Source organism: Pyrus communis, chromosome 14 (assembly GCF_963583255.1).
Source record: "Pyrus communis chromosome 14, drPyrComm1.1, whole genome shotgun sequence".
NCBI classification, from domain to species: domain Eukaryota; kingdom Viridiplantae; phylum Streptophyta; class Magnoliopsida; order Rosales; family Rosaceae; genus Pyrus; species Pyrus communis.
This window is the reverse complement of record NC_084816.1, coordinates 22,905,558-22,932,698: the sequence shown is the minus strand read 5'-3', so window position 1 is coordinate 22,932,698 and position 27,141 is coordinate 22,905,558. Positions and strand designations below refer to the sequence as shown.

The 27,141-nt window shown below is 36.4% G+C and overlaps 4 protein-coding genes across 14 annotated transcripts; 3 read left to right on the top strand and 1 right to left on the bottom strand.

The window, feature by feature from the left end:
- Positions 1-467: 467 nt before the first annotated feature.
- Positions 468-4,246, top strand: LOC137715879 (heat stress transcription factor A-7a-like). Of its 7 annotated transcripts, none has more exons than XR_011065606.1 (5): positions 468-666; positions 856-1,151; positions 2,161-3,316; positions 3,427-3,520; positions 3,631-4,246. XR_011065606.1 is itself a non-coding variant. In XM_068455237.1 (3 exons), exons 1-3 carry the CDS (start codon positions 618-620, stop codon positions 2,914-2,916), a joined length of 1,101 nt encoding a protein of 366 aa, XP_068311338.1. In that variant the 5' UTR covers positions 468-617; the 3' UTR covers positions 2,917-4,245. The 7 variants fall into 7 exon arrangements, 1 of the variants encoding a protein (XP_068311338.1); XR_011065607.1 differs by having other exon boundaries at positions 3,427-3,527; XR_011065604.1 differs by having other exon boundaries at positions 3,423-3,520; positions 3,631-4,245.
- Positions 4,247-11,660: 7,414 nt separating this feature from the next.
- Positions 11,661-15,390, top strand: LOC137716242 (protein indeterminate-domain 12-like). The gene is made up of 3 exons (XM_068455666.1): positions 11,661-11,975; positions 12,236-12,635; positions 14,281-15,390. Exons 1-3 carry the CDS (start codon positions 11,801-11,803, stop codon positions 15,101-15,103), a joined length of 1,398 nt encoding a protein of 465 aa, XP_068311767.1. The 5' UTR covers positions 11,661-11,800; the 3' UTR covers positions 15,104-15,390.
- Positions 15,391-19,018: 3,628 nt separating this feature from the next.
- On the bottom strand, positions 19,019-24,922 carry LOC137715392 (lysine-specific demethylase JMJ31-like). Of its 5 annotated transcripts, none has more exons than XM_068454707.1 (15): positions 24,751-24,922; positions 24,556-24,633; positions 24,051-24,134; positions 23,784-23,948; positions 23,542-23,610; positions 23,316-23,442; positions 22,899-22,971; positions 22,619-22,735; positions 22,391-22,510; positions 22,261-22,279; positions 21,875-21,959; positions 21,417-21,745; positions 20,635-20,750; positions 20,452-20,545; positions 19,019-19,471 (listed from the first exon to the last, which is right to left on the bottom strand). In XM_068454707.1, the coding sequence occupies exons 1-15, from the start codon at positions 24,832-24,834 to the stop codon at positions 19,394-19,396; spliced, it is 1,638 nt and encodes a 545-aa protein (XP_068310808.1). In that variant the 5' UTR covers positions 24,835-24,922; the 3' UTR covers positions 19,019-19,393. The 5 variants fall into 5 exon arrangements, with proteins under 5 accessions (XP_068310808.1, XP_068310809.1, XP_068310811.1 ...); XM_068454708.1 differs by having other exon boundaries at positions 21,902-21,959; XM_068454710.1 differs by having other exon boundaries at positions 23,828-23,948; positions 24,751-24,882.
- A 757-nt stretch (positions 24,923-25,679) lies between these two features.
- LOC137714709 (transmembrane emp24 domain-containing protein p24beta3-like) lies at positions 25,680-26,994 on the top strand. Its single transcript, XM_068453854.1, has 4 exons — positions 25,680-25,907; positions 26,100-26,286; positions 26,490-26,597; positions 26,752-26,994. Exons 1-4 carry the CDS (start codon positions 25,680-25,682, stop codon positions 26,883-26,885), a joined length of 657 nt encoding a protein of 218 aa, XP_068309955.1. The 3' UTR covers positions 26,886-26,994.
- The last annotated feature ends 147 nt before the right edge of the window (positions 26,995-27,141 follow it).

Genomic DNA, 27,141 nt, shown 5'->3' with positions numbered 1-27,141 from the left:
TTGGACCACTCTCTCTCTCTCTCTCCCGGTCTCCCCCCTCTCTCTCTCTCTCTCTCTCTAAAAACTTCTTGCCCAAATGGAGAAAGAGTTAATGTGCAAATCAGAAAAGAGTGTGCTATTTACACACATTTTTAATTTATTATTCATATATGTTTTTAATATGCGATTGTCGACTTGATTGAATTAAAAAAAAATTAAAAGATGGAAATTAACAAGAGATACATGAAAAGTAAACAACAGTATTAAATATAACACATCCATTAGAAATTTCATAACTTTCCCGAAACATTTTAAGATTTGATTAGATCACTATTTAACCCCATCAGTTTTCGCAGCAGCATCTTCTGTGACAAAACCTGCCAACTATATACAATGGCTTTCAACCACTTTCCCGAAGAAGAAAGAAGAAATCCAAAGTCTCAAACTTTGCAGCTCTCTCTCTCTGCCCCCCTATCTCCTCCCTCTCTCTCTCTCTCTCTCTCTCCCCCCTCTTTCTCTCTTCCTTCCACTTTCATAACTGATTCTTGCCCTGATTCAGCTCAAATCTTCCTTTCCCTGATCAGAAATCTCGAAAAGTGTCCGCCTTTGAGCTCCTCCTACTCGGAAGCAGGAATCTCATGACAACTGCAGCTCTGCCTTTTTTCTTGCATTTCAACAGCAAACCATGTCAGTTTTTAGACTCTTAATCTCTTTATTAATCTTCTTTCTTGCTTAATTGATTATCAAAATCGGATTTTGGATCCGACCCAGAATTCGATTTCGAAAAAAAGTAGTGGAAATTGGTGCGACATTCAAAACCCACCAAGATTTTGTTCGTATTTCTGCGATTTTTAGCCATGAATTATTTGTACCCAGTGAAGGAAGAGTACCCGGGATCGAGTTCGTCGCAACCAGGTCCGGGTTTCGACCAGATGGTGATGACGATCCCGCCGCCGCAGCCGATGGAGGGCCTGAACGACATGGGCCCTCCGCCGTTTCTGAACAAGACGTACGACATGGTGGACGACTCGGGGTCGAACGGGGTCGTCTCGTGGAGCAGAGGAGGGGCTAGCTTTGTTGTTTGGGATCCACATACTTTTGTGATGAGCCTCCTACCCAAGTACTTCAAGCACAATAATTTCTCAAGCTTTGTGAGGCAGCTCAACACTTACGTAAGTGTGTTTTCACCCCCAAGCTGAAATCTTTACAAATTGGTTAGTGAAAATTTCGATCCTTTTTCCATCAAGTTTTGCAGACCTTCAAAGTTTTAATGTGTGTGGAAATAATCCAAATGCGATGATTTTTAACACTCCTCTTTTAGCCTCGTGCAAAAAATTGTAAAATATTCAATTTAGAGCGCAGACGGCTAAGAAGTAAATGTGAAAATCGTGTGTGGATGATCATTGTTCTACTGAACGTCGTTCATCCGAGTCCCCTGTAATTTTCTTTCCCATATTTTTCAACCCAATTAAGAAAATCCTCCCCTAATCCTAAATGTTCTTGATCATCTGAGTTTTTTATTATTTTTATTTGATTATTTATTCTTGGAAAAAAATAAAGAGTTTTTCCTTTTGAATCTGCTTAGAAGAAGAGCTACTTCATTTGGGTGTTATTGAAGTTTCACTGTACTGGTTGTTTTCATTTCTTCAATTTTCATATGGTCATGGATGTTACTTGCTGCTTTTCCCCCATCCCTCTCTTTACTTTTTCAATTTGTGCTCCTTTCCTCTGTGCTGTCCTTTTGGGTGGTGATTTTCTCTGTCCTTTTTCTCTTTCTGCACTCCTCTCTCGTTTTTCAGCCTTGGTATTGAATAAATCAAAGAAGAATCAAGTGACGAAAACAAGGAGAAGGAGTGCATGAGGAGACGGCGGGAGTATGAAAGTCGCTACCTTTTTTCTAATGTTTCTATGTTCTGTATTCTCATTAGTCGCCCATCTTTCTTGATTTCTACTGGTGTCAAATTTCAAAAAGTTAGTAATACAATACTCAGCACTATCTAAGCTCCTTGCGCAGTGCGCATATATAATATATATTTGGTGTGTATCAAATATTTGATAGGCATTGGTTGAAGGGGTTAAAGGAGAAGATTTAGTAGATTTATGAATCTGATTCGGCAAGTAGGGTTTGTAATGTCATTGGTTCTTGGTAATTTTGGTCCTAATGTAATTTAACTTCTGCAGGGTTTTAGAAAGGTTGATCCTAACAGATGGGAGTTTGCCAATGAAGGATTTGTAAGGGGTCAGAAGCATCTTTTGAAGAACATTAAAAGAAGGAAAGCACCTTCTCAGCCTTTTCCGGCACAGCAAGCTGTTGGACCTTGCATGGAATTAGGCCACTTTGGGATAGATGGAGAAGTTGATCGTTTGCGGCATGACAAGCAGGTTCTAATGATGGAACTAGTGAAGCTTAGGCAGCAGCAGCAGAGTACTAGAGCCTCCCTTCAGGCCATGGAGCAAAGGTTACAGGGGACAGAACTAAAGCAGCAGCAGATGATGTCTTTCTTGGCAAGGGCAATGCAGAACCCGGCTTTTATACAGCAGCTAGTCCAGCAGAAGGAGAAAAAAAAGGAGCTTGAAGAGGCAATGACTAAGAAAAGGAGGAGGCCCATTGATCAAGGACTTAGTGGTGTTGGTGGTGGCAAATCAAACCAGGTTAAAAGGGAGCCTCCTGAATTTGGAGATTGTGAGTATGAAATGTCGGAGCTTGAAGCACTTGCGATGGAAATGCAAGGATTAGGTAAGGTGGGAAAGGAACAGGAGGAAGTGGTAGAGCCACTAGATAGCGGGGATAAAGAGCTTGATGAAGGATTTTGGGAAGAACTATTGAGTGAGAGGTTTGAGGGAGACTCAACCATTCCGAGTGCTGACGTAGGCGAAGATGAAGATGTTATTATCTTGGCTGATCGCTTAGGTTACTTTGGTTCATGGCCAAAGTAGACTAGCTAGCTGCACTTCTTTTGCATTGCTCTCTCTCTCTCTCTCTCTCTCTCCCCTCTTCAGTTTTCACTGCCTCATTGACCATTACTTTCAAAACAAGGCTAAAACCTTCAACAGTTGTTTTCATAGTCTCGCATTTTGTCTCTTGGGTCTCTCTTCATGTGCCATTAGGCCATAACTTTCTTCTGAATTTCTTGGTATTGACAGGATAGGGGGATTAGCAGCGGTTATTTGTGGAAAAGATACCATCTTTGTTTCTGGTGTTTCTAACCCAGCACATGATAATTGATTGCCTCCTTTTCATCTTCTAATAATTTCCTCTCTTCTTTCTTTATCCTGGTTTAGGTTGCAGGCATTGGTCGGACAGAATTCGGTAACTATGATCGTTATTTATCGCAAGGTTGTTGTTTATTAATCTATGAAAACCACTGTTCTATGTACCATAAATAAAATAATTATCTATCTCTTGCCTGTTGTAATCTATTTATGGCCTCTCTTAAATGAAGGTAGATTGTTGAGAAACTGTTGAACTTGAAAAGGAGTTGCTGCAAAAGCTCCAAGAAACCCTAACACATGTTGTTTTTGGGTCCAAGTGACTGCATTGGTAGTTTGTCAGTATGATATTTTCTGTTACTGAAATGTTGTTTTAATTAATTAGATGTAAAGAGAGCTAGGTAGCAATGAACTTCATAATGTTACGTTTGTACCGTGTAGATCGTAGATTGGTTCATGTCGGATACGGTTCTCTTCTCAGTCACTTCATCAGCTGTGGACTCTCAAAAACTGGTACAGTATGCTCTTTAAAACATCACCTTTAAAATGTGTTCCTTACCCCATTGGTGTCTTACAGATGAAGACAGGATACAAGTACGAAAGTACTTCTACGAAAAGCACGAATTTGATCACTTTGTAAGACTAATGCAACTTTGATCTGAAAGATTTTGTAATGTAGATGGCAGTGTCATCTCAACAGTTCAAGTATATTCTTGTAACATCCTGACTCTAACACATAAAAACCAGACTAACATTTTGACAGGGAATCTGAAGTTTGGATTACTTAAGAAGGATAGAAAGTTAAGTTCCATAACTTGTACTTGAAAGTTTCTATGGAACAAGATGGGAAGTTTGAAGTTTCTAACTTCTCCTCTGTGTTCCTATGTTAGTCCATGAGGCATGTTCTCGTGGACTGATCACCCTTAAAGCATGAAAATAAAAGCTTTTGCGCTCGATTTCTAATTTTGCTGGAAGGAGAAATAAAGTATTTTCCTGCTCTCGAAATTCCTAGGCCATCACCAATTCATGAGATCTACATCCTTTCTCTAGTGCAAGTCTAAGACTTCTTAGAAATGCTAAAAGTGTCTTTTGATGATCAAAGACATTTCTGACTACGTTGTACATAAAAACTTAAAGAAGTATTTTTTTGATCTTGATAACACTTTGAGTGAGAGTGAGTCAAGTATATTTTATAAAAAACGGTAAAGCTGTGGATGCTTTGTTCTATTTTCAAGTTTGGTGAAATACGTTAAGTGTGGACTACACCTGAAAAGTGAGCAAACACAATCTTAAACGAAAAACTTACAAAATTGAGCAATTAGACCATCCTCAACCCATAAATACTAAACCCAACGTCCTTTTTTCCCGTAAGATGCAGTCTTTTTCACCTTCTACATACTCTCTTAGTTTTAATATGTTACAATCTAATAACTAAGAGTGTGCAAAAATCATTTTCCATTCCTCAAGCACTTACTCTAACACTATGTTTGGATGAAGAAATTTAAGATCACTAATAAATTTTCAAAATGACAAAAATTGAAATGACGGGATTTTATTTTCTAAAATTTGTGAATTTTCTTTTTTGATTAACCTAAAATAACTATGGAATTGAATACATAATTTGTTATATTTAAACGCTTAATCACATAAATTGATAAATGACGACTATTTACATGAAATTTAAAGTTAGGAATTAGAGGTCCCAAATTCCAAGTTATTTTTTTTCCAGGCGAAAATTCTAAATTTTTATGGTCAATTTATAAATTCTGATTTTTACCCGAATTCTAAGCTTATTTCCTTCATCCAAATATAGTGTAAAGCCTTCCATAAGATACAACTCCAATGGTATTATTGTCACTTCACCTTGGTTTCTCCATTTTTTTTTTCTCTCCTTTCATTGTTGAGGGGCCAACCATTAATTTCACAAAGGATGTCCATCACTCAAGCCCATGAATGATCGTTTGGGCCTGTAATTCAGTGAAGTTTCAGCCCATACTGTTAGGCCCAGAAATTCTTAGCGTTCTTGGGGCTTGAGGTCATCAATTTTCAGATTTCATTGTGTCTGGAATTTTAGGCACATCCCATATTCTGTTGGAGGCAAATCATGTAGGGCACGGCATTAGCTGTTATATGAGCAAGTCAGAAGTCAAAAATATGAGATACTTGCAAGTCTGGAGAAGATTAGTGAAATGCAAGCATGTAAATTTATGGATTTCTTCTCAACAGAAAAAAGAGTGTTAGAGGATTAAATCCAATATAATACATTGTTAAATATAATAAGCCATTTCATGTTCACTCCAAAACATGAATGAGTACTTTAGGGTTAATTTACTTGTTAGTCTGTTAGACCGACTCATAAATTATTAATTTATGTGTTATAAGTTTATTTTTTAGGGTTGCCCAATATATTTTTATTGTCCTTACATGTCTATTAATTTTGGGATCGTTCATGCTGGGAAGTTTGTTCCTGGTTACTCTCAGGGTTTTGACACTCTATCATTTCTGCTATGGGATCGACCAATCCCTAGCAAGATGCGTACTATTCTTCCTGTGCATTGGTCTCATATATACTTGGTTTCCTTGGATTAAACTTACTACCAATGGTTTGTCTAAAGGAAGTCCTGGTTCTGCTGCTTGTGGAGAAGTTTTTAGGGATTGCCATGGTCAACTTCTTGGTGGTTTCTGCCACGGGATTGGTCATCACAAATAATTATTGGCAATTATTATTGGTGTAGAGTTTGCATATCAATGGAGTTGGCTTTACCTTTGATTGGAAAGTGGCTCTTCTAGTGTTATTTATGCTCTCCAATCGCCTGATTATGATTATCATTGGCCTCTTCCTATGCAATGGTCTACTTGTTTAGACCACATTTGGAAGATGACTCCTCCCACATATATCACGAAGAAAATGTTGTTACGAATAATTTTACTAATATGGGCTTGTCTTCTCCAACTTTGATATGGCATGATTCCCCTCCGTTAGCGGCTCGTGCTACTTTGTATTCAGACTATGTTGACTTTCCTGGTTTCTGCTTCAAATTAATTTGCATCTCGGCATGCAAGTTTGTCTCACTTTTTTTTTTTTAATCATGTGATGTTGCTTGATCTATTTTGAAGGTTTAGACCCGTAGGTTTGGATGTAGAGGGTTAGGTTTCATGTCCCCCAACCCCGCCAACTAGGTGTAACTTCTTACCATTGAATATTAATAAAAATTTCTTAAAAAAAATTTCTTCGTACCGTTGAAGTTTTCTTTAAAAAAAAAAAAAAAAAAAAAAGAAAAGAAAAGAAAAGAATTCACATTCTATAACATTGATGGATATGGAGTAACTAAATAGATACAATATAATATATATATATATATTAAATAAATGCATGTTTTATAACATGAATAAATTGATAACACTGTCTAACAATTACACCGAAAAATTAGGGTTTAGTGAATCACTGATAAATTAGTTCGTCTAATTAGGATTGGATTGCTTAGCAGAGAAAGTAAAGTGTCATGTCAAATACACACACACACATTTATATTATATTGAATAAGAATAAGATAGAGATATATAAGGCGTTCCTGCCAAAACTTGCATGTGAGAGTGAGAATCTGGTAACAGAAAGAACCCGTGAGCAAGGAATGGCCCCCACGGTGTTACCTTTCTTCCCCATTCATCAAAATTTGCCTTCTCTCTGCATGCAATGCAGAACAGAACAAAGTTATATAAAATAAATTCAAATTAGAATCAGCAGGATGATATATGATGAGCAACTCATATAAAATGAGTTATGAATTTACAGTTATGTTCGACTTAATTTAACAATACAATGTCAAGTGATAAGAAACTTATATATAATGTTGTTTTATTTGAACGTAAGATCACCATAGCAGTAAACTTATTTTATGTAAGTTCTTCTTCACAAGATATTGAGATTGCTATCTATCAGAATTTTATGTTTAATTCAATTACTTGAAAGGGTAGTTTTTTTTACGTCTCCACGCTTCTAGGGTTTCTGATTTCTCAAACTTGGCTCATTGCTTGTTATAAGTTCCATATCAATCAATAGTAGTTTTATGCTTAATTAGCAAAATCCCAATTTTAATTGAAGGGTTGTCCATATACTCTTTAGATGAAATAAATAATTAATTTTTCCTATGTTGGTAATTACCTTGACATGACAATTACTGAGTTATGTTTCTCTTACTTCTCTCAACTAGGGGAGACTCAAGGTCTCATTACATAATGAGTTTATAAGACGAGAGCTGTATACAAAGAGAGATATTCTTAATTGTATATATGAAAAGTAAAATAAAAAGTGTTTCAAACTTTAACAGTATATTATCAGAGACTAAGACTAAACCCCATGAAACATTTTAATTTGTTAATTGATAAATTGCCACCAACTTCCAGAAGCCTAGCTGACCCTAAGGAAAAAAATTTGACCTGTATTTGTCGATCTCCCCTATTTGTCAAATGTCCAATTTTAATTTTCTGTTAAAACCAAGTTCAGAAACAGTAAGATCACAATCAACCCAAACACTAAACAACAACAAAGAGACCTCAAAAGCCAGAACACAGCCAAAGGCAAGGATCTTCAGTTAGCACCAAAACGATTAGATCAGTTCCTATTTCCCCCACCCCCTATAGTTTTACACAAACTTTGGTTAACTTGGTGAGGAGGGAAACTGGTAGGGAAAATAATTTTGGGCAATGTGTTTACAGAGAATAGTGCCTTCTTTTTATCTAGGTTAAGAATTTTGCCTTCTTAGGTTATGATGATGTTACAGTGCTATACTGAAATGGCTTCTTCTTTTTTCCCCAACTTTGGTTATGATTTATTAAATTTTTTATCTTTATGTTTGTTTGTTTTTTTTCAGCCAATTGTACATCGCACTGTTTTTTCCTAAAGGTGTTAATCAGTGAAGCATAAATCTCATCTTATCCCAAAAGAAAAGAACATGAATCTCACTAAAAAGGCCCTGCATATTCAAAAGATTTAAAGATCAAAAGAAAACCCACATAGGATTCCAATTTCCAAAGGATTTATATGTGCAAAAAAAAATTAGAACAACGTGCAGTTCACAAATGGGTCCTGTGCCCTACACGCCTGGGGCTTAAGGGATTGGTTTTGCATGGTTGCTGCCCATGTTATTTAAGACACGCATGGCTTCAAAAGGAAGAGAATCCCTTGCCAAGGACACTTTTAACCATGTGTATTGTAAATGTACAGGCAAAGGGTTTGCTGATTTTGGTAAAATGAAGGGGACAGAATGGGCAATTTGCTTGTGGCTTTAGATTCGGGTTTGGAATAAAGAAAGTTATAAGAGAAAAAGAGAAAAGAAGGTAGAGAGGGCCTTCTAAATTCCCCTCTGGTGGGGTTTGCTTGGGCACTTTTATATACACTAGGATCTGAGAGAATATTAACAAAAGAAAGACACACAAATGGGCAAGAAAATTCCTCAACTATATAATGACCACCAACAATTGAGTTGAATCAAATTCTGAACCCCCAAAATAATTCAATCACAACTTTGATCGGGTAATTGCATGTAGAAAAGGTTGGGTGTTTAAATCAACAAAAATCATTATATTTCTAAATAATTATATGTGGTTTCAATAATAAACAATAGTATTGGCGCTTTCATTCTAATATCTCAATTTAATAATCAGATTTGGCATTTGCTAAATATCGTTAATCAAGTTTGTCACTTCATGCATGCTCTGCACTACCATTCTTCATCTCTCCATATTGTAAAATGCATTTTATAATATCAAAATAATTCTCTTGGCCTTGGCCTAAACATCAGTTCGGGACGATAACCACCTTCTTTGCATATATACTGATTGAGCTAGTTGTCCCAATAACAAACAAGCACAATAACGTGTAAAGTATTCAATTAAAGAGCAGATACCCTAAAGAGAACTAAAATGGCAACCCATAACCAATGTTTAGACTCTTCTTAACCAAACTATTCTTATTAGCACTTATAATATTAGGAAAGGGATCGATTTGGGAAATTGGGAGGAATGATTGAATAAAGGTCAAATAAAGGTAATCAACTATTCAATAGATGGTACATTAATTAAGTCTAGTTTTAATGCTTTGTAATGTGCATAATAATAATATATATAATGTGGCATTGTAAATACTGTAGATATAGTTGTAGTCAGTCAGTCAGTGGATCAATCATGGTAGTAGTGGGGTATTATAAAATGCAAAAAATAAAGTTGAGAAAGGTCGGTCCATGCATCTCTATACATCTCTTTGCCTTTTCACCACCCTTGTCCCTTGCTTTGACAAAGCTTTTTAAGCTGCTTCTTATTCTCCTATAAGTCTTCCTGTAAACAAATATATCCCTCCTTTCAATATTCAAATCAAGGTCCTTTCGGGGTTTGGGTGTTTTATTACAGCAACAAAGTAAAAGACAGAAAGTGCCAGCGTCATACTTCCAAAAGAAAAACTAGCATTACTCAAAAATTAACTCATAAAAAAGATAGTGAGAAACAGATAAAAAAAATTACCCAAAATATTTTGAGTGGATTTGTGGTTCTTCCTCGTCTTTGCCTTGGCTGACTTCCTTTGCAGAATTTCTAGCTTTTTCCCTAGCTAGCTATAGAGTTTTTCCTCTACTTGTGTGTTATTTCTTTTTCAATAAATTAGACACGTAAAATTAATATATTTACTTATTACACATCAATATTCAATATACAAGTGGATTTTATATAAGGAATCTTAACGAAACATTATTGGTATTGTTTACTTTTAATATTAAAAACATTTTTACTTTTAAAAGTCATTCTTGATAATATTCATTTAGACCTTTATTTTGTCATTTTGACTAAAACTAAAAATTTTAAAGACTTTTCATTAGTTTTTCCTTTTATATATCATTTGTGTCGGTTTTGCATGTTTAATAATACTATTCTTTTTTTTTGTTTATCTAATACAAAAAATTAAAAGATAAGCGATATTAGTTCTTCGGAGTAAAACAATATAAAACACAGAGCGTCTCCTCTCAAACCAACTATAAACGAAGAAACCTACACTCTCTTAGAGTCCACCACCCTTTGGGCACTCCTCTATTTTAAAATAGGGTAATGTTAGAAAGATCAAATTTTTAAATCAAATTTTTATAAAACAAATGATATGGTTGTTAATGATTTAATTATTATTTAAGTGTTGATTAATATACTTATTTTCTATTAGTGACACATCGTTTAGTTTGAAATTTTAATTTAAAAATGTAGTCTCCCTCACATTATACTTTAAAATAACACCATCCTCTCTTTTTCATCTTTTTTAAAATTTTATTTTATTCCAAGAAAATTTAGTTTGACAAAAAAAAAAAATTAGAAATTTCCAAATTTTCCTACCCCGACCCTTGTTTTCCTTAGTCTCCCACTATAATCATCAGACTACTGCAGAAGTAGTACTGTACACTATAAGCCTACAACAACCAGCTGCTTCTGAGTAGTACTGAAATATCCTCTTCATGATTTCCCGTCACTCTCTAACTTCAAATTTATAGAATCATATAAATAAATAAAAAAGGAGATCGTTGCTAGAGAGAGAGAGAGAGAGAGAGAGAGAGAGAGAGAGAGAGAGAGAGAGAATTGTCTGTATTCTTTCCATGTTGGATTTGCATGGACAACAGCTCTTGATGATGATCTGAGAGAGAGAGAGAGAGAGAGGTTTGTATTGGTGGTGTTGCAGAGTTGCTCAGGGAAGCAATCCATGCCATGGCCTAGTTCTCCTAGCTAAGATAGTGACTTGGAGGGGAGATCGAATAACCCATCATCATCAGAATCAGCATCATCACTACTTCACGAGATTGAAAATATTTATAATTTTCTTTTTGCTTTTTGCCTCCTAAAAAATGAATGTTTTTTATTCATTTCCCTGCTAATTGTGTGTTCAAAGACGCAAATAAAAAGTGAAGAGTAATGCTACTTATATGATATTTTTGTACCAAATTTTCATAACATTTTAGGTGGTATTTGATGTGGATAACCACATCATTTGAATTAATCAGATTTTCAAATTTAATTCATTATTTAATAAATTAATAATTAAGAAAAACTAGTTAATTAAATAATGATTATGGTATACAAGAAGTCTTTCTCCTTCATTTTCTTGGATTTTGAAAAATTTTCAAATGATATGGATGTCCACAGCAAATGTCACCTAAGATAATATAGAAATGTGGTATAAAAATAGGAGGCAGATTCTCTGCCCTCCCATTTCTCGTGCCCTCCTGTTTTGTGTAGTCACGGTTAAGCTACATCAACATTTTATATTGTTTTTTTATAGAGATAATAAGACAAAAATGAATAGTTATATAAAATATTGACGTGATTTAATCTTGACTATATAAATAAGAGGGTACGAAAAATGAGAAAGCAAAAAATCTATCTCAAAAATATGGTATGAATAGGATTACTCAAAAGTGAATGCTAAAGTGTAACCGAAGAAGTTCTCTCAGATTCTCTTATATCTAAAGATCTCTCTCTCTCTCTCTCTCTCTCAGTCTCATCTCTCAGCTTATCCAGCTAGCTTTAATTTGTTTTTTTCTCTCTTTGGAGTTTTCCTTAGTCCAAAGAAGCTTGGACGCTAACCATGTTTCCTATCTCCATGTCCAATTCAACCTCTTTGTCTGAGGAAGGTAATAGTGTTTCTTCAGACTTTGCTGCTGCCTTAAACCCTCTTCTCCTGTCCACCAATATTTCTCCTCATCAGTATGATCAGCCACCTAACAAAATAAAAAAGAAAAGAAGCCTCCCCGGAAACCCAGGTATGTAATAATCTCTGGTTGTTTGATTCCAGGAATTCTAGGATTTGACTTTTGTCGATCATTTTACCGGTGTTTTCGGTCGTGCCGCAGTAACTTAGAGACTCTTTAATTATTTTCATTTTTTAATACAAACGATATTATCCACTAAATTCATTCATATGACTATGGGGAGAGAGACTCGAAATTGCAAAGGAAAGAAGAGCTCTAGCCAACTTGACTACTTTTAGATTAAACTAATATCTTTGTTTCATGTGTTCCAGACCCAGATGCTGAAGTGATTGCATTATCCCCCAAAACCCTACTTGCCACAAACAGATTTGTGTGTGAGATTTGCAACAAGGGTTTTCAGAGAGATCAGAACCTTCAGCTTCATAGGAGAGGCCACAACCTTCCATGGAAGCTGAAGCAAAGGAACAGCAAGGATCAGATCAGAAAGAGAGCCTATGTATGCCCTGAGCCCTCATGTGTTCATCACCACCCTTCAAGAGCACTTGGTGACCTCACAGGGATCAAAAAGCACTTTTGCAGGAAGCATGGGGAGAAGAAGTGGAAGTGTGACAAGTGCTCCAAGATCTATGCTGTTCAATCTGATTGGAAGGCTCACTCCAAAACCTGTGGTACAAGAGAATATAGATGTGACTGTGGAACCCTTTTCTCCAGGTGATTGATTAATTTCCCTTTCTTTTCTTTAAACCTTCAAAGTAATTATAAATTGTGTTTTTTCTTGAATTTTCATGAGTTTGGAACCCAATGTGATTCATACAAAACATTGGCCTTTTGTTTAAATTGGGAAGTCTCGTGTGATAATTAATTACTAAGACATCGTATAATTGTTTTTCCATGGGTTTTTTTTTTATTTTTTTATTTTTTAAGGTTGTTTTTACACAAGAATAGTAATAAATTATGCCTGGAATATATATATCTGAAGGTTTGAATGCAGTGTGGCAGGTTGCACCAAAATGTACACCATTAATATAAGCGACTGTTGCCTGAAACCTGCCTTCTGTAGATAGTGCTCGTGCTTGAAAATTTAAATATGTAAACTTTTTTATAAAAAGAACAAAAAATGTGTAACCTTTTTGGTTTATATATGTTGTGTCCTCAAGTTCTTAGATGAAAATAATCCCGCTAGTTTTTTGAGATGGAGTTCGTGTATTCTTCCTTTCTTTCCCTTCTGGCATTTTTGCAATGGAGTGTCTGCATATGGTCTTGAAAACAATGATGGAGAACCTAAGAAAAAGTTAAAGAAGTTCAATTACTTTTGGGATACATTTCATGGTTGGGGAAAACCCGTGACCTTTTGTTTTATTTTTATTTTTCATTGTTTTTTCCATTTAAGCATCAAGCGTGTGGTATATATCAATTACTTGCAGAAGGCAGAGAGTCATCATGAAAACTGATGAATCTGCAAAGAATATCTGCTGCTGTCCTCCTTCCTCAGTAGCTTTCTTTTTCCTCATCAATGTGATATCTGATCTCCTGAGTTTTGTGTCTTAGTTTCATGCACGAGTCCCTTTTTTCAATAATTTTTTTTGGGTCTTCGTAATTCTATCCAGATTTCCATTTATCCATGCTTAATTATGTTTGCATGCAATACTAAACCCATCATCGAAGTATGGCATGCATCTTATAATTATATTTTTCTTTGGATTTTTGACGTTTTAGTTTTAGGATGTAGGATTATCTATCCTCCAATTTCCATCTCCTTCTCTTTTCTCCTCTCACGTATTATTTTTTGTCTTATTGTCTGTATAAAAAAAAAATTAATATTAGATGTTGATGTGACTAAATCGTAACCGTTCAAATAGAAAAGAAGAAAAGGGGAGAGAATCCTTCTTCTAGTTTTAGTCCCTGTGATAATCTTATTCACAATTCCACTTGCAAGTGTAGTATACATGTCCCAACAACCTTTTCGTTGTCTTCCACCTATGCACAGGAGTGACATTAAACAAATGTAAAGACATATTTGCACCATCTATGAACAATGTGCTTCTATTCTTTGCATGTGTGGCTTTGATCTTCCTTTTGTTTTATTAAATCCCTCCATATATTTTGACTCTCATCATTTCACTTTTTAATTCAAAACGAATTTATAGTTCAATTAAAGTACATTAGCTTCTGATGATCTGTTATAACTTATGAACTTTGTGATACAACTAAAAGTTAACAGGTTTTGAGTTCAATCGTCTTTGATTAGACCAGCGTATCATATACATTTTATCCTAATACATTATGTTATATAGTTTTTTAAACTCTCATAACAATTGAAACTTGCTCCTTTGGCTTGTGATCAAACATTTTATAGGAAGGATAGCTTCATAACTCACAGGGCGTTCTGTGATGCTTTGGCTGAAGAAAGTGCGAGACTCTCAGCAAACCAATTTGCTACAGCCGCCATCACCACCGCCACAATTACACCTCAAATCTCCCTCTTCCCTTTTCCAACCCACGGACAACAACACTTCACAAACCCAAACCCACCATTGCCACCCTTCACTACCATCTCCCTCACCCAATGGGACCCCCCACAACCTCATCAAAACCCTAACCCAAGCCCGAATCCCACCCAAAACTCCCCACTCCATCACCTCATCAAGCCCGAATCTCATCACCATTTCCCACCACCACCACAACAACCCTACAAGGGTTTGATCATCTCACCCTTCCAAAACCTCCATGTCAGCACACAACCCAACTCCAACCCCACTACGTCATCTGCCCACCTTTCAGCTACTGCACTCCTCCAGAAGGCTGCAACCGTTGGTGCAGCAGTAGCCTCTGGAGCCCAACAGGGACAGTCAGCGGGCTTGACCGTGGGAGAGTTTGGGACCGCGAGCCACATGATATCCACAGAGTATCTAGGCGGGTTCGCGTCCGGAGAGCTCGCGACATGGCGCAAGACTGACAGTCTGACAAGAGACTTTCTAGGTCTGAACGGGGATGGCACGGGGCATGATAATAATAACGTTCGCGGTGTTCACGTCAAGGACATGCTAACGTACGCCGGTGGCGTAGGGTTCCATCACCCGCCGTACGAGCGTCTTCGTGGCCATGATTCGCTGCTGAAGCCCCAGGGTTTCGGGTTCGCTGAGACTACTACTGCTTCGGAAACGTGGGGAGACTGTTGACCGTTCGGGCAGAAATTTGACCGCAAGGGTAAGAAGGTAATTTGGAGTTCTATTATGACGGAAATAGCCCTGCATCCTCTGTCCCGGAAACCTAAAAATGTCGAAATTAAAATGAAGGCCTCTTGAGAATACCTTCATTGTGTAATTGCACTACTTTCCCTCTAGATTATCACACTTAGTTCTATCTTCTTTGAGACTTATAATTTCTGCATTTTGTTACTTTATATTTCTTCAAATTTGTTTGTTATAGATGACTTAATTAATGGTTTTCTTTATTTTCTTATTTTCGTGGGGACCTTCGATGATAAAAACAAAAAAGCAAAAAACCCTAAATATGAAAAGTACGTGCCCTTAAGTTTTGAGAAAATTACATGAGGGACAAAGAATGCATGCAGTGTGCCAGTACTACGTGCATCATTGCATGCACTGAAATTCCCATTGAGCCCTTGTAATATTTACCCACTCACTACAAGTAAATGACCAAAATAAAAATAAAAGACAATAAATGAGTGCAAAATTAAGAAGAGACGAAATGTAAGGAAGAAATGAAGTATACATGTCGTTAGAGGGCCATAGAAATTGACGTATGTACCCTTCGACACTTCAAGTCGACCCACAACAACGTTGACACTTCGACAGTGGTAGTCCCGTATGCATGCATATATCATTTGATTGGAGTAGGGTTCTCTCCCCTCTTTTTTTTCCCTCCTTTTCCCTCCCCTCCTATTTGAATGGTTACTGTTAAGTCACGTCAAACGCTTATATTAATTTTTTATAGAAAGAGAAAGACAAAATAAAAAACGTGAGAAGAGGAGATGAAAAGAGGAGAAGAGAGAATCCTAGTCCCATTTGATTAACCATAGACAGAGATGGAAATTCAAACTTTAAACTTCTTTAAACATATAAGAGAAATTCTACTGAAGTAAGAGCGACTATACATTGTTCATTGTTCTGGGAAGCTTGTCGGTCGGAGTTTATTCATGGCTTTTCTTGTGAGTCTGTGACTGCCCCCACTGCATATAGCCTTGTATATTAATATCGTGAACTGGCTTGAATAATATATAGCTTCAATAGGCCAATTAGTCAAGCAATGAATTATTGAATTTAACAAGTTGGTAAAGTACGTAGATCCGTGAATCTCTAGAGAAATCTAGAACTAATAATTATCGTCCGACAAATGCATAAACAAGTGGAAGTTGTTCAAAACAATTAAACAAATAAATAATATTCCATGAAGATAATTTTAAGACGTCAAATCATTTGATCCATTCCATATATGTCATGAATTTTATCATGATTTATGGAGTGTGGATTTTGGACCAATGGGAACAATTGGGAGATGAATTTCATGTATTTTTTTTAATTTTTCACACATTTCTTTTAATTTTGATCATTGGGTTGAATAAATCAAACGAAAACAATGAATGTGATTAAACATGAGTATGTGAGAGGCAAAAAAAAGTATGTGTTTACCATTTCCATATAAATAATTGAGATTTTCTTTTCTTTTTGAAAAAGCCTAATGGAGAATTTGAAGAGCTTTTTAAAGACACTCTTTTTTTGGGGTTTTGGATTAGTGAAAAATTGGGGCATTGCAAAGAAACATAGCCTTTTCTAAAGAGAGATAAGTGAGCCCTAGACTGTATAACCTGTTGTAAGCGTGAGTAGAGAAAGGCAAGCTGGGTGTGACGGTGTGTGTGAATCTGTGCTGGGTGTGGTGGTGGTCCGGGGACATGCATATATACTAGCTATAGCTAGTGGTACAATAAACCCAGCTAAAGAGAAAAGAAAAGAGACACTAATTAGCAGCAGATGAACAAAAAGAAATGAAAGTTTGTAAAATGTCAACGGTTATGAAAAAGATGCTAAGCTCGATAGAACTTTGAAAATAATTCTGAGTCTTCTTTTTTAGGTGACGGACTTGCTCTTTATTAATTTCTGTGCAACATCCCCACAGCCTTTGATTTTGGCAGCTCAACCTTGCAGCAAACCCTAGCTACCATATATATAATTGCACTAGTCATGTTTTTTGTTCATGGACCCGTTTGCTTATCGTCGCATCTTGACCATTCATCCTATCATATATGTATAATTGCAGTCATGTATTTTGTACATGAACTATAGGGTTTAGGGTTTTGAATGATAAGGTCTTAATTAATCCTAAAAGAGGTGTCACTAGCTAATTGGTTTGATTTGCTTAAAATGATGAACACAGTTTGAATAAAGACCAAATAATCACATCGGATTAGGACATTGTTTGATCAAGTGTGGAAGCCCTACGCTGATTCGATAAGAGTTTCATGACGTATATTGAAGCATATGTCCTATATCGGAAACCTCATGAAGTTAATCTTTTCTTATATGGAGTGATTCTATTATTAATTACACCAAAGTATTTTGTATAAATTCTGTACATATTGAATTTCACAATAATTAAGTTAGAGACATTATCGGTATAATTAGTAGTAGGTCACTAAACTATCTCTAAAACTTGTATGTGTGATTAACAGTGGGTCACTGGTTTTCTCTCACATAAAAATTATTTCGAACATTTTTGACCAGATAAGGAATGAATATATCCTTGTTACAACTCAGTATATCCATCAAGAGAGAGAGAAAGTCCTAGGGATTAATGAAAGGAAGGTTTGGGTGGTTATGGTATATCCAAGCTTTTAGAAAGTTTTATAAATAAGTTGCAGGGTTAAGGTACAATATATGCCATTTGTCTTGTAAAAGGGATTGCAACTTTTTTATCTCTTCCTCAGCTTCCACAACCAGACAAACTAAAAGCTTCTCTCTTCTCTTCTATTCCCTCTCTCCCTCTCTCTTTCTTTCTTTCTTTCTCAGCATCCTTGCATTTGTCATAGTCCACCAGGGAATCTCACCACAACAAAAACCCCTCCTTTTCCCCCTTTAATTTGTCCTTCCAACCCTAATAATTACCAAAACCCCTTTTCCATGCTTTTCCATCCTTTTAGTTTTCCCCCTTGTACTGCAAATTTATATACAAATGAAATTAAGAGTTGCATAATTTCCATGACTTCTCTAATCTTTAACTTCCATTTTTTTGCTTGTGCAAGAAAATAATAACTTCTCTGCAATGGGGATATATCCATTCTCTTCTTTAATTTTTCATAAATCACGTGATTCATACAGAAGGTGAAAAAAGGAAGAGAATGAGTATAATACGTGACGTGTGAAAAATGAAGAGAATGAGTACACTCTTGTTTCAGGTAAGTTTCGCTCGTTCAAAAATGAATGATATAGGAATCACACATTGGTACTTTTATTTTAGAAACCTGGCCCAAATGGTTGCTTTTTAAATTTTAATTGTTAAAATGATTAGTTTTTAGTATGTTATCAGTATCGGTCATTGATATGTTATCATCAATTTGTGGTCGTTATGTCAATAATGATAATCAAGATCATTTCAGCAATTAAAATTTGATTTTTGATCATTGTAGCTAATTTTCTTTCTTTTCTTTATACAACAGTATCGGGAGATAGGATTTGTGCTAAACCAATCAATAAGCCTGTCATAATTAGATTTGAACTCGCCGTTTATGATTGTCGATAAAATCTCTCACTTACAAGTGAAAAAAATTATCACTAATGTCAATATGGCATCAAATAGATACCCCTGCCAATTGCTTATTGTCTGAATAAGAGAATGCCATGTAAGTTGGGGGATATTATAAAAAAAATAAAATAAAAAATAAAAAAAAGGCCTCAACAGATTGTCCCTTGGAATTTTGTTAACCGGCCTCTATATATTTGCTTCTCTGCACTTTACGGTTTGGATAACCAGTTTATTCATGTTTTCAGCACGCTTGTGGTCCTTAACTAGTAGGTGTTCTTTTTCAACAACAATATTAGGAGAATTATTGCGAGATAGCGAAACACTGGTACTGTATATAATCAATCCACATGTCACAAGACGAGTGAATATTTATGAAGATTATACCCTTAGCTTACAACTCGCCATCCACCAATATTCCAACACTTGTACGGATTATACCAAGTTGTGGTGTTCCAGTACCACCCAATAATTTTCCAAATTAAGCTTCGTCTTGCTAGACGCCGTCGTTTTTCAAATGAGGTAACAAAGCACAAAGTTGCAGAGCATATCTAACTACACAGAGTGTACCACCAATCATACTCTCTTCCGCTTAAAGTTAGTGATGACTTGAGTTCTAGGAGCCTCTAAATGAACACTTGTAAAAGAAAAGTTCTGGTGATGAAATATGCATCGATTTGCTCCCCTCAAGATACTGCCGGGGACCAATTTCTTTACGAAGTTTCATCAGACCCCAGCTTTGGCCCCCTCCAATCCACTCCCAAATACTTATCCAATACATTCTTGTATGCCTGCAACAAAGAATACAATAGTAAGAGTTTGGAACAATGAGTTCAGTATCCATTGAGGATTCTGAATCGTGTAAAAGTGCATTAATTTGTTAATGAGCAGCTAGTAACATTTTACACCGTACATACAAGTTGGACAAGAATAAAGCTGCACCTCAACGAAAAGTCTACGAAGGTTGTTTAATAGGGGGAAATATGGTTGTCAAGGTGAACAGATCGAATAATTCATGAGTAGAACCTAAATTTCTCAAATGAAGCGGGATTCTGGCTGTACAACTCTAATTAAAGGGAAAATTTATACATCCAAAACAATCCAGAAGAATTGCATACATAAGCAAACTTACATGGCAATAATATTAGCATGATATGAACTGCCAATATATTACCGTGATAAGGTTCACTGCCCATCGAAAAATTTACGGTAAAATTGCAAACTAGAAATGCTAAGGTCGTGCATGCAAACAAAGCAAAGAACTCGTTACGAACTTATGATCCTTGTTCCCTGCCCAGCTCTAGTCAAGACTAGATAATCTTAACAAATATAGGGTAACAGCACAGTGGCCGTCTCCAGCGGGAACCACGTGAATTGACTGTAGCAGTCTATGAGATCAAGACTAACTAATTTTTTACCAATCACAAATTTGTACCGTCTTTTGCAACTCATACATGCCTGGCTATTATTATGATCCTTAACAGCAAACTTCTAGGTTAATCATTTTTTCATGGTAGTTCATACCATCATACCAAAGAGATATTTTTCTTAGTACTTCATATGGTAGATGAGCCCGTGAACATCTTATTTCCGGAATTGTCCCAGACCCAATTTATTCTTACGAACATTATTGAGTACCCATCTACCTAACATGAAGATATGGGAACAAATCAAGAATAATCTCTTTGCACATTTACACCACAATTTGACACCAGAAATATATGTTATCATGAGTGCCAGAAGACACGTTTCAACAAGAGCACAGCATTACCTGGAGTGCAAACAATTCTTTCCCCTTCAAAATTGCATCCATTGCTGCAAATTGGTCGTCAAATACCCCATAGAAAGCCTGGTAAAATCTGTCCCTGAAATGATAAATAAGGATAGAAGGTTGTAGGTGAATACAGGTCCTTACCTTTTTTTACTAAAGAATTAATGACAAATTAGCATTTACCGTTCTTCCTTAGTGATCTGTTGATCCATTCTATCAAATTTACGAGTAAGTACTTCGGCTCCCACTGGTGAAAGCAAGTGCAGTATTAAAGCCTCCAAAGTTCTTGGGAAATTTTCCTTCAAAAGATTATATAGCAGTTGCACAAAAGGATGAGATTTTTATTTAAAAACAAAAAACCAAAATAATAGTGGTCGGTCATTTGATTTACTAATATATAGTTATCCCAAAGTGGCTCCCCTCACCACCTTGCCATGAAGGGATTACTAAATGGTATGAGACTCACTAAAATTATAGAGCGTAAGAGGATTAAAAGACAAATAGGAAGAGGGGAGTATCCTGCCCAGCTGCATTCTCGTAAAGAAATACAGAAACAAGATAAAAGCAGTCAAGCCTTCAAACATACTGGATTTAATGAAAGGAGAAACTATCAAGGATCACTTTTCGTTAGATGGGGCAAATTTCACTGGTAAAAGCATAGAAACACAATTATAAACTACAAGGAACCAGAATAGTAGGCAAAAACAGGGACTAAAGATGGTCCTTTGAATCTAAAAGAAATGAAGCTCCTCTAGATGACAAATTTCCTCTATACAAGTAAGATAACCTGCTTGCGATTAAGCTGTTACTGGTTGGCATGGAAGACGCACCAAACATTAACAGAAAGACTGATTTATCACTTTCCTTTGCTAGTAACGAACAACTCTCATGAGCCGAGAGTAGAGTCACCTATAATAGTCTACGAGTTTAAGTTTTATAGTGAAAGTAAAAATGTTCAAACTCACCACCATGGCAAGAAATACATTTTTCAAAGTGATGGGATGAAGAGTCCAAAAAATTTTAGCAACTGGATCATCTTCCAAGCCAAACGAACTCGGTCTCACGACTTTGATGCATTCATCTTTCACACTAGCTGCAGGAGCAGTTGTTGAAGCAGATTGCACTGGTTGTCTTTGCTCAGCAGCATTAACATGACCATGAACTAAAGAAACAAGTTCATGAAGAGCAAGGATGGCAAGGGGTTCCAGTGCATGTGACATAAATCTTTGTTCTACTTCCTTCCCTTTAAGATCGTTTCCCTCACATGCCTGGTCCAAACCGTTGTCATTGTGATCTGGGAATCATATCAAGTTAGGGATGTCAGTAAACAGAGAATTTACAGGGCCATAAAGATTCACTACAAGTTTCTTTCACCAAGTAATCTTAATACATGATGATCATCAGTGAGCTCATAGAAACTGACTTATCTGTCCTTTTTTAAGCACTATACCAGTATGCCTGTTCATGTTCTCCATTTGAGCTAAAGAAGCTATAGGTAGCACTCGGTCCTGTCCTAAAGTAAAAAATTGAAAAAATAAAAATACTCATAGTGCTCCATTGAAAACTTCTGATTCAAATATATAAAAGGGTGGAAGAAAACGCAGTAGATTTGACCACCAAGTTTTCAAATAAGATAAACATAAAATGATAAAACATAAAACAATATAGAACCATATGTTTACTTATATGTTTCCATATTATAACTTGTTATTATGAAAATATACGCACAAATATAAGGATGTCTACCTCTGTGTGTTTGCGTGTGTGTGTGTGTGTGTGTGAGAGAGAGAGAGAGAGAGAGGTACATACCATTTCTCTATCTGTCAGTCTTTTAATACAGATTGGATAAGTAAATGGTGCATGAGAGAGAAACAAAATCAGGTTAGTTTGTTCCGGAAATGCTTTGCTTACTAACTAAAAAGGAAACAATACCACAAACCTTCTTAATATTATGCGCAGATAATATGCATCCATGTGTTCTGACATGTTTAACGTTACATTGGACCGCCACCAAAAGTTCACGGCAATGGTCAGATCATCACTGTCCACCTGGTGGAACCTGTAGCAAAAATCAATAACCACTATAAATAAAAAGGTTGCGCTAAAATCATATATTATCAGAAGATAAAAAGACTCCTAATGAACACTAATGGATATTAAATCTTACCAGCCTTCGGGAATGAAAAGTGCGTCGCCTGCCTGAAGAATAACCTTCTGAGAGTGCTCCATTAAACATTGTGCTCTTGGATAATTTGAAAAGTTTGGGTTTTCTAAGGGAACAGAACTGCCAAGTGGGCGTAAATTATAAGATTGAAAGACTGCAATTCATTATCTTTGTCGATAGCACAATAGATACAAATAACTAATACAAGCATAAAATTTTCATAATTAAATAATTATAAAAGTTAATTTAATTTGAATTCATATTATTAATACAAGTACTGTACCTATGATTTGATGCCTCCCCATATATTGGCATAGGGTATAACATAGGACTTGCTGAAGGAGGCCATAAAACCACTGTGAAAGATGCAAGCTTCTATCAGACAAATCAGAAAGAAAAACTCTATTTAGACATATTTTACATACAAACATAGTTGGGAACACTGAACAAAGTTCAGTTCTAACTTCACTCCAAGTTGTTATACAAATCAAATCACCCTTAAATTGGTGGCCCTCCAAGAATAAAACTAAAAAATTCACCTTTGCAGGAATGCAAGTTAACAATAAAAGATAAAACCATTTCACTTTCTTGGCAGCTAATCATTCAGTGATATTGAGGACCGGTAACATGAAACCTATCTAACCACTCTGTAGTTGGACAAAGCATTATGCACTCAGAGGGCCAGAGAAAATGATTCGACCTTGTTTGCAGCCAGAGACTACACAGAGAAGGTTATGGTGTGGATCATAGTGAGTGCTTGATCTAGCTTGAGCATTGTTCATCCACAGGTTGATAGCAACTAGTACTTTATCCTCCAAAAATGCAGGCTACAAAAAACAAGAAGTGGTTATTGGAAATCAAGGATGAGAAAAAAGGGAGTGGAATGCTGTACGATAAACAACAACTGTAACAAGAAATTCACGAACCGTTTGGATGTCCTCCCTCAAAGATCCCAGTTGAACCCTCTCTTCAGTTTCAGTATTGATTATTGGGACCTGAATTACACATAATAAAAGTTACTTCCCAAACATGTGACCCTTCAAAGAAAACTAATAAGTCTAACATATTAAATAAAGTATATCCAAATAATGACTAATCAAGCCATTAACAACATTAAAGAGAATAAAATATATTATATCCATTATCTTAAAGCCTTTGAAGGTTAAACCTGTGCTAAATAGATTTGGTGAGGAGCATCCTCATAGGGCTTACTGTCATACTCAGATGAAGCGTCCGGTAGCCCATGCCGATCTGATTTAACACAGGAACCATCCTCCGAATGATGCATGCGTTTCTTACATAGACCAATAAATGCAGAAAATGGCAGCGGTACCTACAGACGGAAGGGGTAGTAAACTAGTTAGGGCTAATGAGATCCAGAAGAGAGTAAAATTCAAAGTTCCAGACCATTCACAATGGCCATACAAATGACTACCCTCTCATGGCTTCTAATATCACCATAGAAGACAGGTGCCGAATCAGATAGCATAGCCTCCACAACACACAATCCGACTCGTTCCTAATTTTCCATTCACAGAAACCATATCAAGCACAAACTTCAATTCAATGAAAGCAAAGAAATCGACGATCTACGCAACAATCAAATAAGTAAAGAATGAAACAAACTACTTGTTAATCCCTGAAAAACTACAGTCACCTCCCTGAGGCCTAATTCAGTAGCAGGAACGGATTAGCACACCAAAGGCTCGGAATTCGAAACAAAACTAGAATACATTATGCATAAGGACATCATTAAGCAAGCATTTGAGGTTGATCTTACTCACATAGTGTTGCTGCTGTGGTAAATTATTAAGAACTCGAAAGAAAGCAATTTAATTTTGACCAAATAATCCCTAATTTTCTCAAATTTACAACCAATCACTACACAGAACGAAGCGGAATTGACGAGAACAAAAAGGAAAAAATAAAGGGAAAAATACCTGCAAATAATCGAGACCGCCATTACATGGATTCCAATTGGAGAAAGCTTTCCAATCTTTGACGCAGCCGCTAAAAACCTAATGAGAAGAAGAGAGCAAGAACACGCAGAGCAAGCGAGAGTGAGCAATTGCTTGTGAATTAAGAAAGGCGGGAAGAAAATTGCAGCAAATTACGTGAAACTGTAACGAACTTACGGCGGGAACGTTCGTGGATTCGATCCCAGACGCGAAGTCTCTGGCCGAAGGAACTTCTTTTAAGCTTCGCAGAGACGACTCCATAGCTGTGCTGATTCGCTCTCCGACTCACTGAGCTAGGTGAACTAGTACAACATAGCAGGACAGGGAGAGAGAATGACTTTTTAGATAAATTGTAGCAAGGTCCTTAACTTTACCGAAATTAGAGCAATGATTTCTAAAGTAAAAATTCACAACAATTAGTCCCTTAATTCATCAAAACGTGCATCTATAGTCATTTTCGACAATTCCGTCAAAAGTTTCGTTAAAATAAGTCACGTGTCACGCACGTGAGGCTGAATCAAGAGGCAAATATGGAAACAAAATGAAAAAATTGTGCAATGCTCACTCAACTTTAACGCTATTGGAGCAATAGTTTCTAAATTTTTAACCAAATCGGAGAAATTGTCTTCTAACTTTAACCCAACTATAAGGATGGTCCTTCCACCATGACTTACTTTGACGAAAGTTCTAACGAAGGTGACAAAAATGATCATAGTTTCACGTTTTGAAGAATTAAGAAACTAATAATCATAGATTTTTAATTGATAGATCAACGCTCTAATTGGATTAAAATTGAAGAACCTTACAATGATTTTCTCTTGAATTTAAGTCGGGAAAGATTGCACGGTGGCGCTCAATGTTTCCACCTTTGCGCAAATACCCCATAAACCAAAATCCGTTACAATTAACAACGAAAACGTCAAGCCTTGTTGCAGATAGCGAACCTAGGCCCAATAGAAAGCCCAAACATGTGGTGATCAAAGTCATGGAGGGAACCAACGGACTTCATAACGAATTAACCGAATTTCAAGCCTCCTTATTTTCCCACTTCAGGAACACACTCTCTCTCTCTCTCTCTCTCTCTCTCGATTCAGTGCAGATCAAACATGGAGAAACGAAAGCGATTTGAGACCGCCAAGATTTGCGTGGCGTACAGTTTTCTTATGAGCTTCATCGGCAATGGCAATGTTGCTACTGCTCTTTCAATCACCGTGACGGAGTTGGAATGCGTCTCGGAGCAAGTTCTGTACGAGGCAGACACGGTCTCCGGAAACTTTGTTGCAATCGACCACGACATCTTCTGGAGCTCCGACCACCCTGGTATCGATTTCACTGTAAGCTTCTAATGCAGAACTTTTGTGTCAAACAATATAGCATGTTACGTTGTCAAACTGTAAATCAAAATGTGTCGAATAATTCACAAAAGATCTTTACATTTCCATTGGCGAAAATGATTAACTTTTAAGATTTGATTTGTGTTCGAATGGGAGGAGCAAGCAAATGCGACTTATGTGTGGTTTATGCAGGCCACAGCTCCAGGAGGCACTACTGTGTTTTCGCTAAAAGGAACGTCCGGGGATAAGTTCGCATTCAAGGCACCGAAAAGCGGATTGTACAAGTTTTGTTTTCGCAATCCTGTTTCGACTCCTGAGACTGTTTCGTTCTACATTCATGTTGGCCACATCCCAAATGAGCATGACTTAGCCAAAGACGGTTAGTTCGTCATGTTTTTTGTTCCGTTATAACGAAATATATACAGTATGAGTTCCTTGTTTGTTTACGTCCGATTATTCATGTTGATAAAATGGGTCACATTTAACCCAAATTGATCGTTACTTGGCTGTTTTCGGTTTTTACCACATATGTAACGGGAAAAAACCGAGGTTATATTTTCATTTCTTGTAATTTTGGTGCAGAACATATGGACCCTTTGAATATTAAGATTGCTGAGCTGAGAGAAGCACTGGAAGCTGTCACAACAGAGCAAAAGTACCTTAAAGCACGAGATGCTAGGCATCGATATAGTATGTGTCATTTGCGCGAAAAACTTGCCTATCTCGGGATGTATATATACACATGTTTATATAGCACACATCAAATGAAATTGAACGCAACATTTTCTAACAACGCTTGTAATTGATCGTGTTATCTTCTGACGACGTTTTTGTGTGGTTGCAGCAAATGTTAGCACCAATAAACGAGTGATCTACTTCACACTTGCAGAGTACCTTGTGTTTGCTGGTGCAAGTGCTCTTCAAGTGTTGTACATCCGCAACCTGTTTAGCAAGTCTGTTGCCTATAACAGAGTTTGATTAGGTTTCCATTTTCCTTAATTGTCTTCTTATAAATTTATCATAGCGATTCAACGTAAGAAACAGAGTGCCGGCTGTCAACTACATGATGCCCTCTCCTCCTTCTTTATCCATGCTTGGGAGTGACAGCGTACTACAAACTTACACAATTATCTACTTAAATAAGGCAACATTATTTATCTCTTTTTATTGGTAACTTTAATTAAACAAGGCAACATTACTAGCACTTCGAACACTTCTATCTGCAATTTTCCTT

Bases quoted from the DNA above. Each gene is read 5' to 3' on its own strand.
- LOC137715879 (XM_068455237.1), top strand. From the start codon at position 618: ATGACAACTGCAGCTCTGCCTTTTTTCTTGCATTTCAACAGCAAACCA. The intron at 667-855 runs GTCAGTTTTTAG...ATTTGTACCCAG, and splicing joins GCATTTCAACAGCAAACCAT to TGAAGGAAGAGTACCCGGGA. The intron at 1,152-2,160 runs GTAAGTGTGTTT...TAACTTCTGCAG, and splicing joins TGAGGCAGCTCAACACTTAC to GGTTTTAGAAAGGTTGATCC.
- LOC137715392 (XM_068454707.1), bottom strand. From the start codon at position 24,834: ATGGAGTCGTCTCTGCGAAGCTTAAAAGAAGTTCCTTCGGCCAGAGAC. The intron at 24,135-24,555 runs GTATTTTTCCCT...ATGGAAAATTAG, and splicing joins GCGGTCTCGATTATTTGCAG to GAACGAGTCGGATTGTGTGT. The intron at 22,736-22,898 runs GTACAGTACTTG...CCCACTTGGCAG, and splicing joins GGGGAGGCATCAAATCATAG to TTCTGTTCCCTTAGAAAACC.
- LOC137714709 (XM_068453854.1), top strand. From the start codon at position 25,680: ATGGAGAAACGAAAGCGATTTGAGACCGCCAAGATTTGCGTGGCGTAC. The intron at 25,908-26,099 runs GTAAGCTTCTAA...TGGTTTATGCAG, and splicing joins ACCCTGGTATCGATTTCACT to GCCACAGCTCCAGGAGGCAC. The intron at 26,598-26,751 runs GTATGTGTCATT...GTGTGGTTGCAG, and splicing joins AGATGCTAGGCATCGATATA to CAAATGTTAGCACCAATAAA.
- LOC137716242 (XM_068455666.1), top strand. From the start codon at position 11,801: ATGTTTCCTATCTCCATGTCCAATTCAACCTCTTTGTCTGAGGAAGGT. The intron at 11,976-12,235 runs GTATGTAATAAT...CATGTGTTCCAG, and splicing joins AAGCCTCCCCGGAAACCCAG to ACCCAGATGCTGAAGTGATT. The intron at 12,636-14,280 runs GTGATTGATTAA...AACATTTTATAG, and splicing joins TGTGGAACCCTTTTCTCCAG to GAAGGATAGCTTCATAACTC.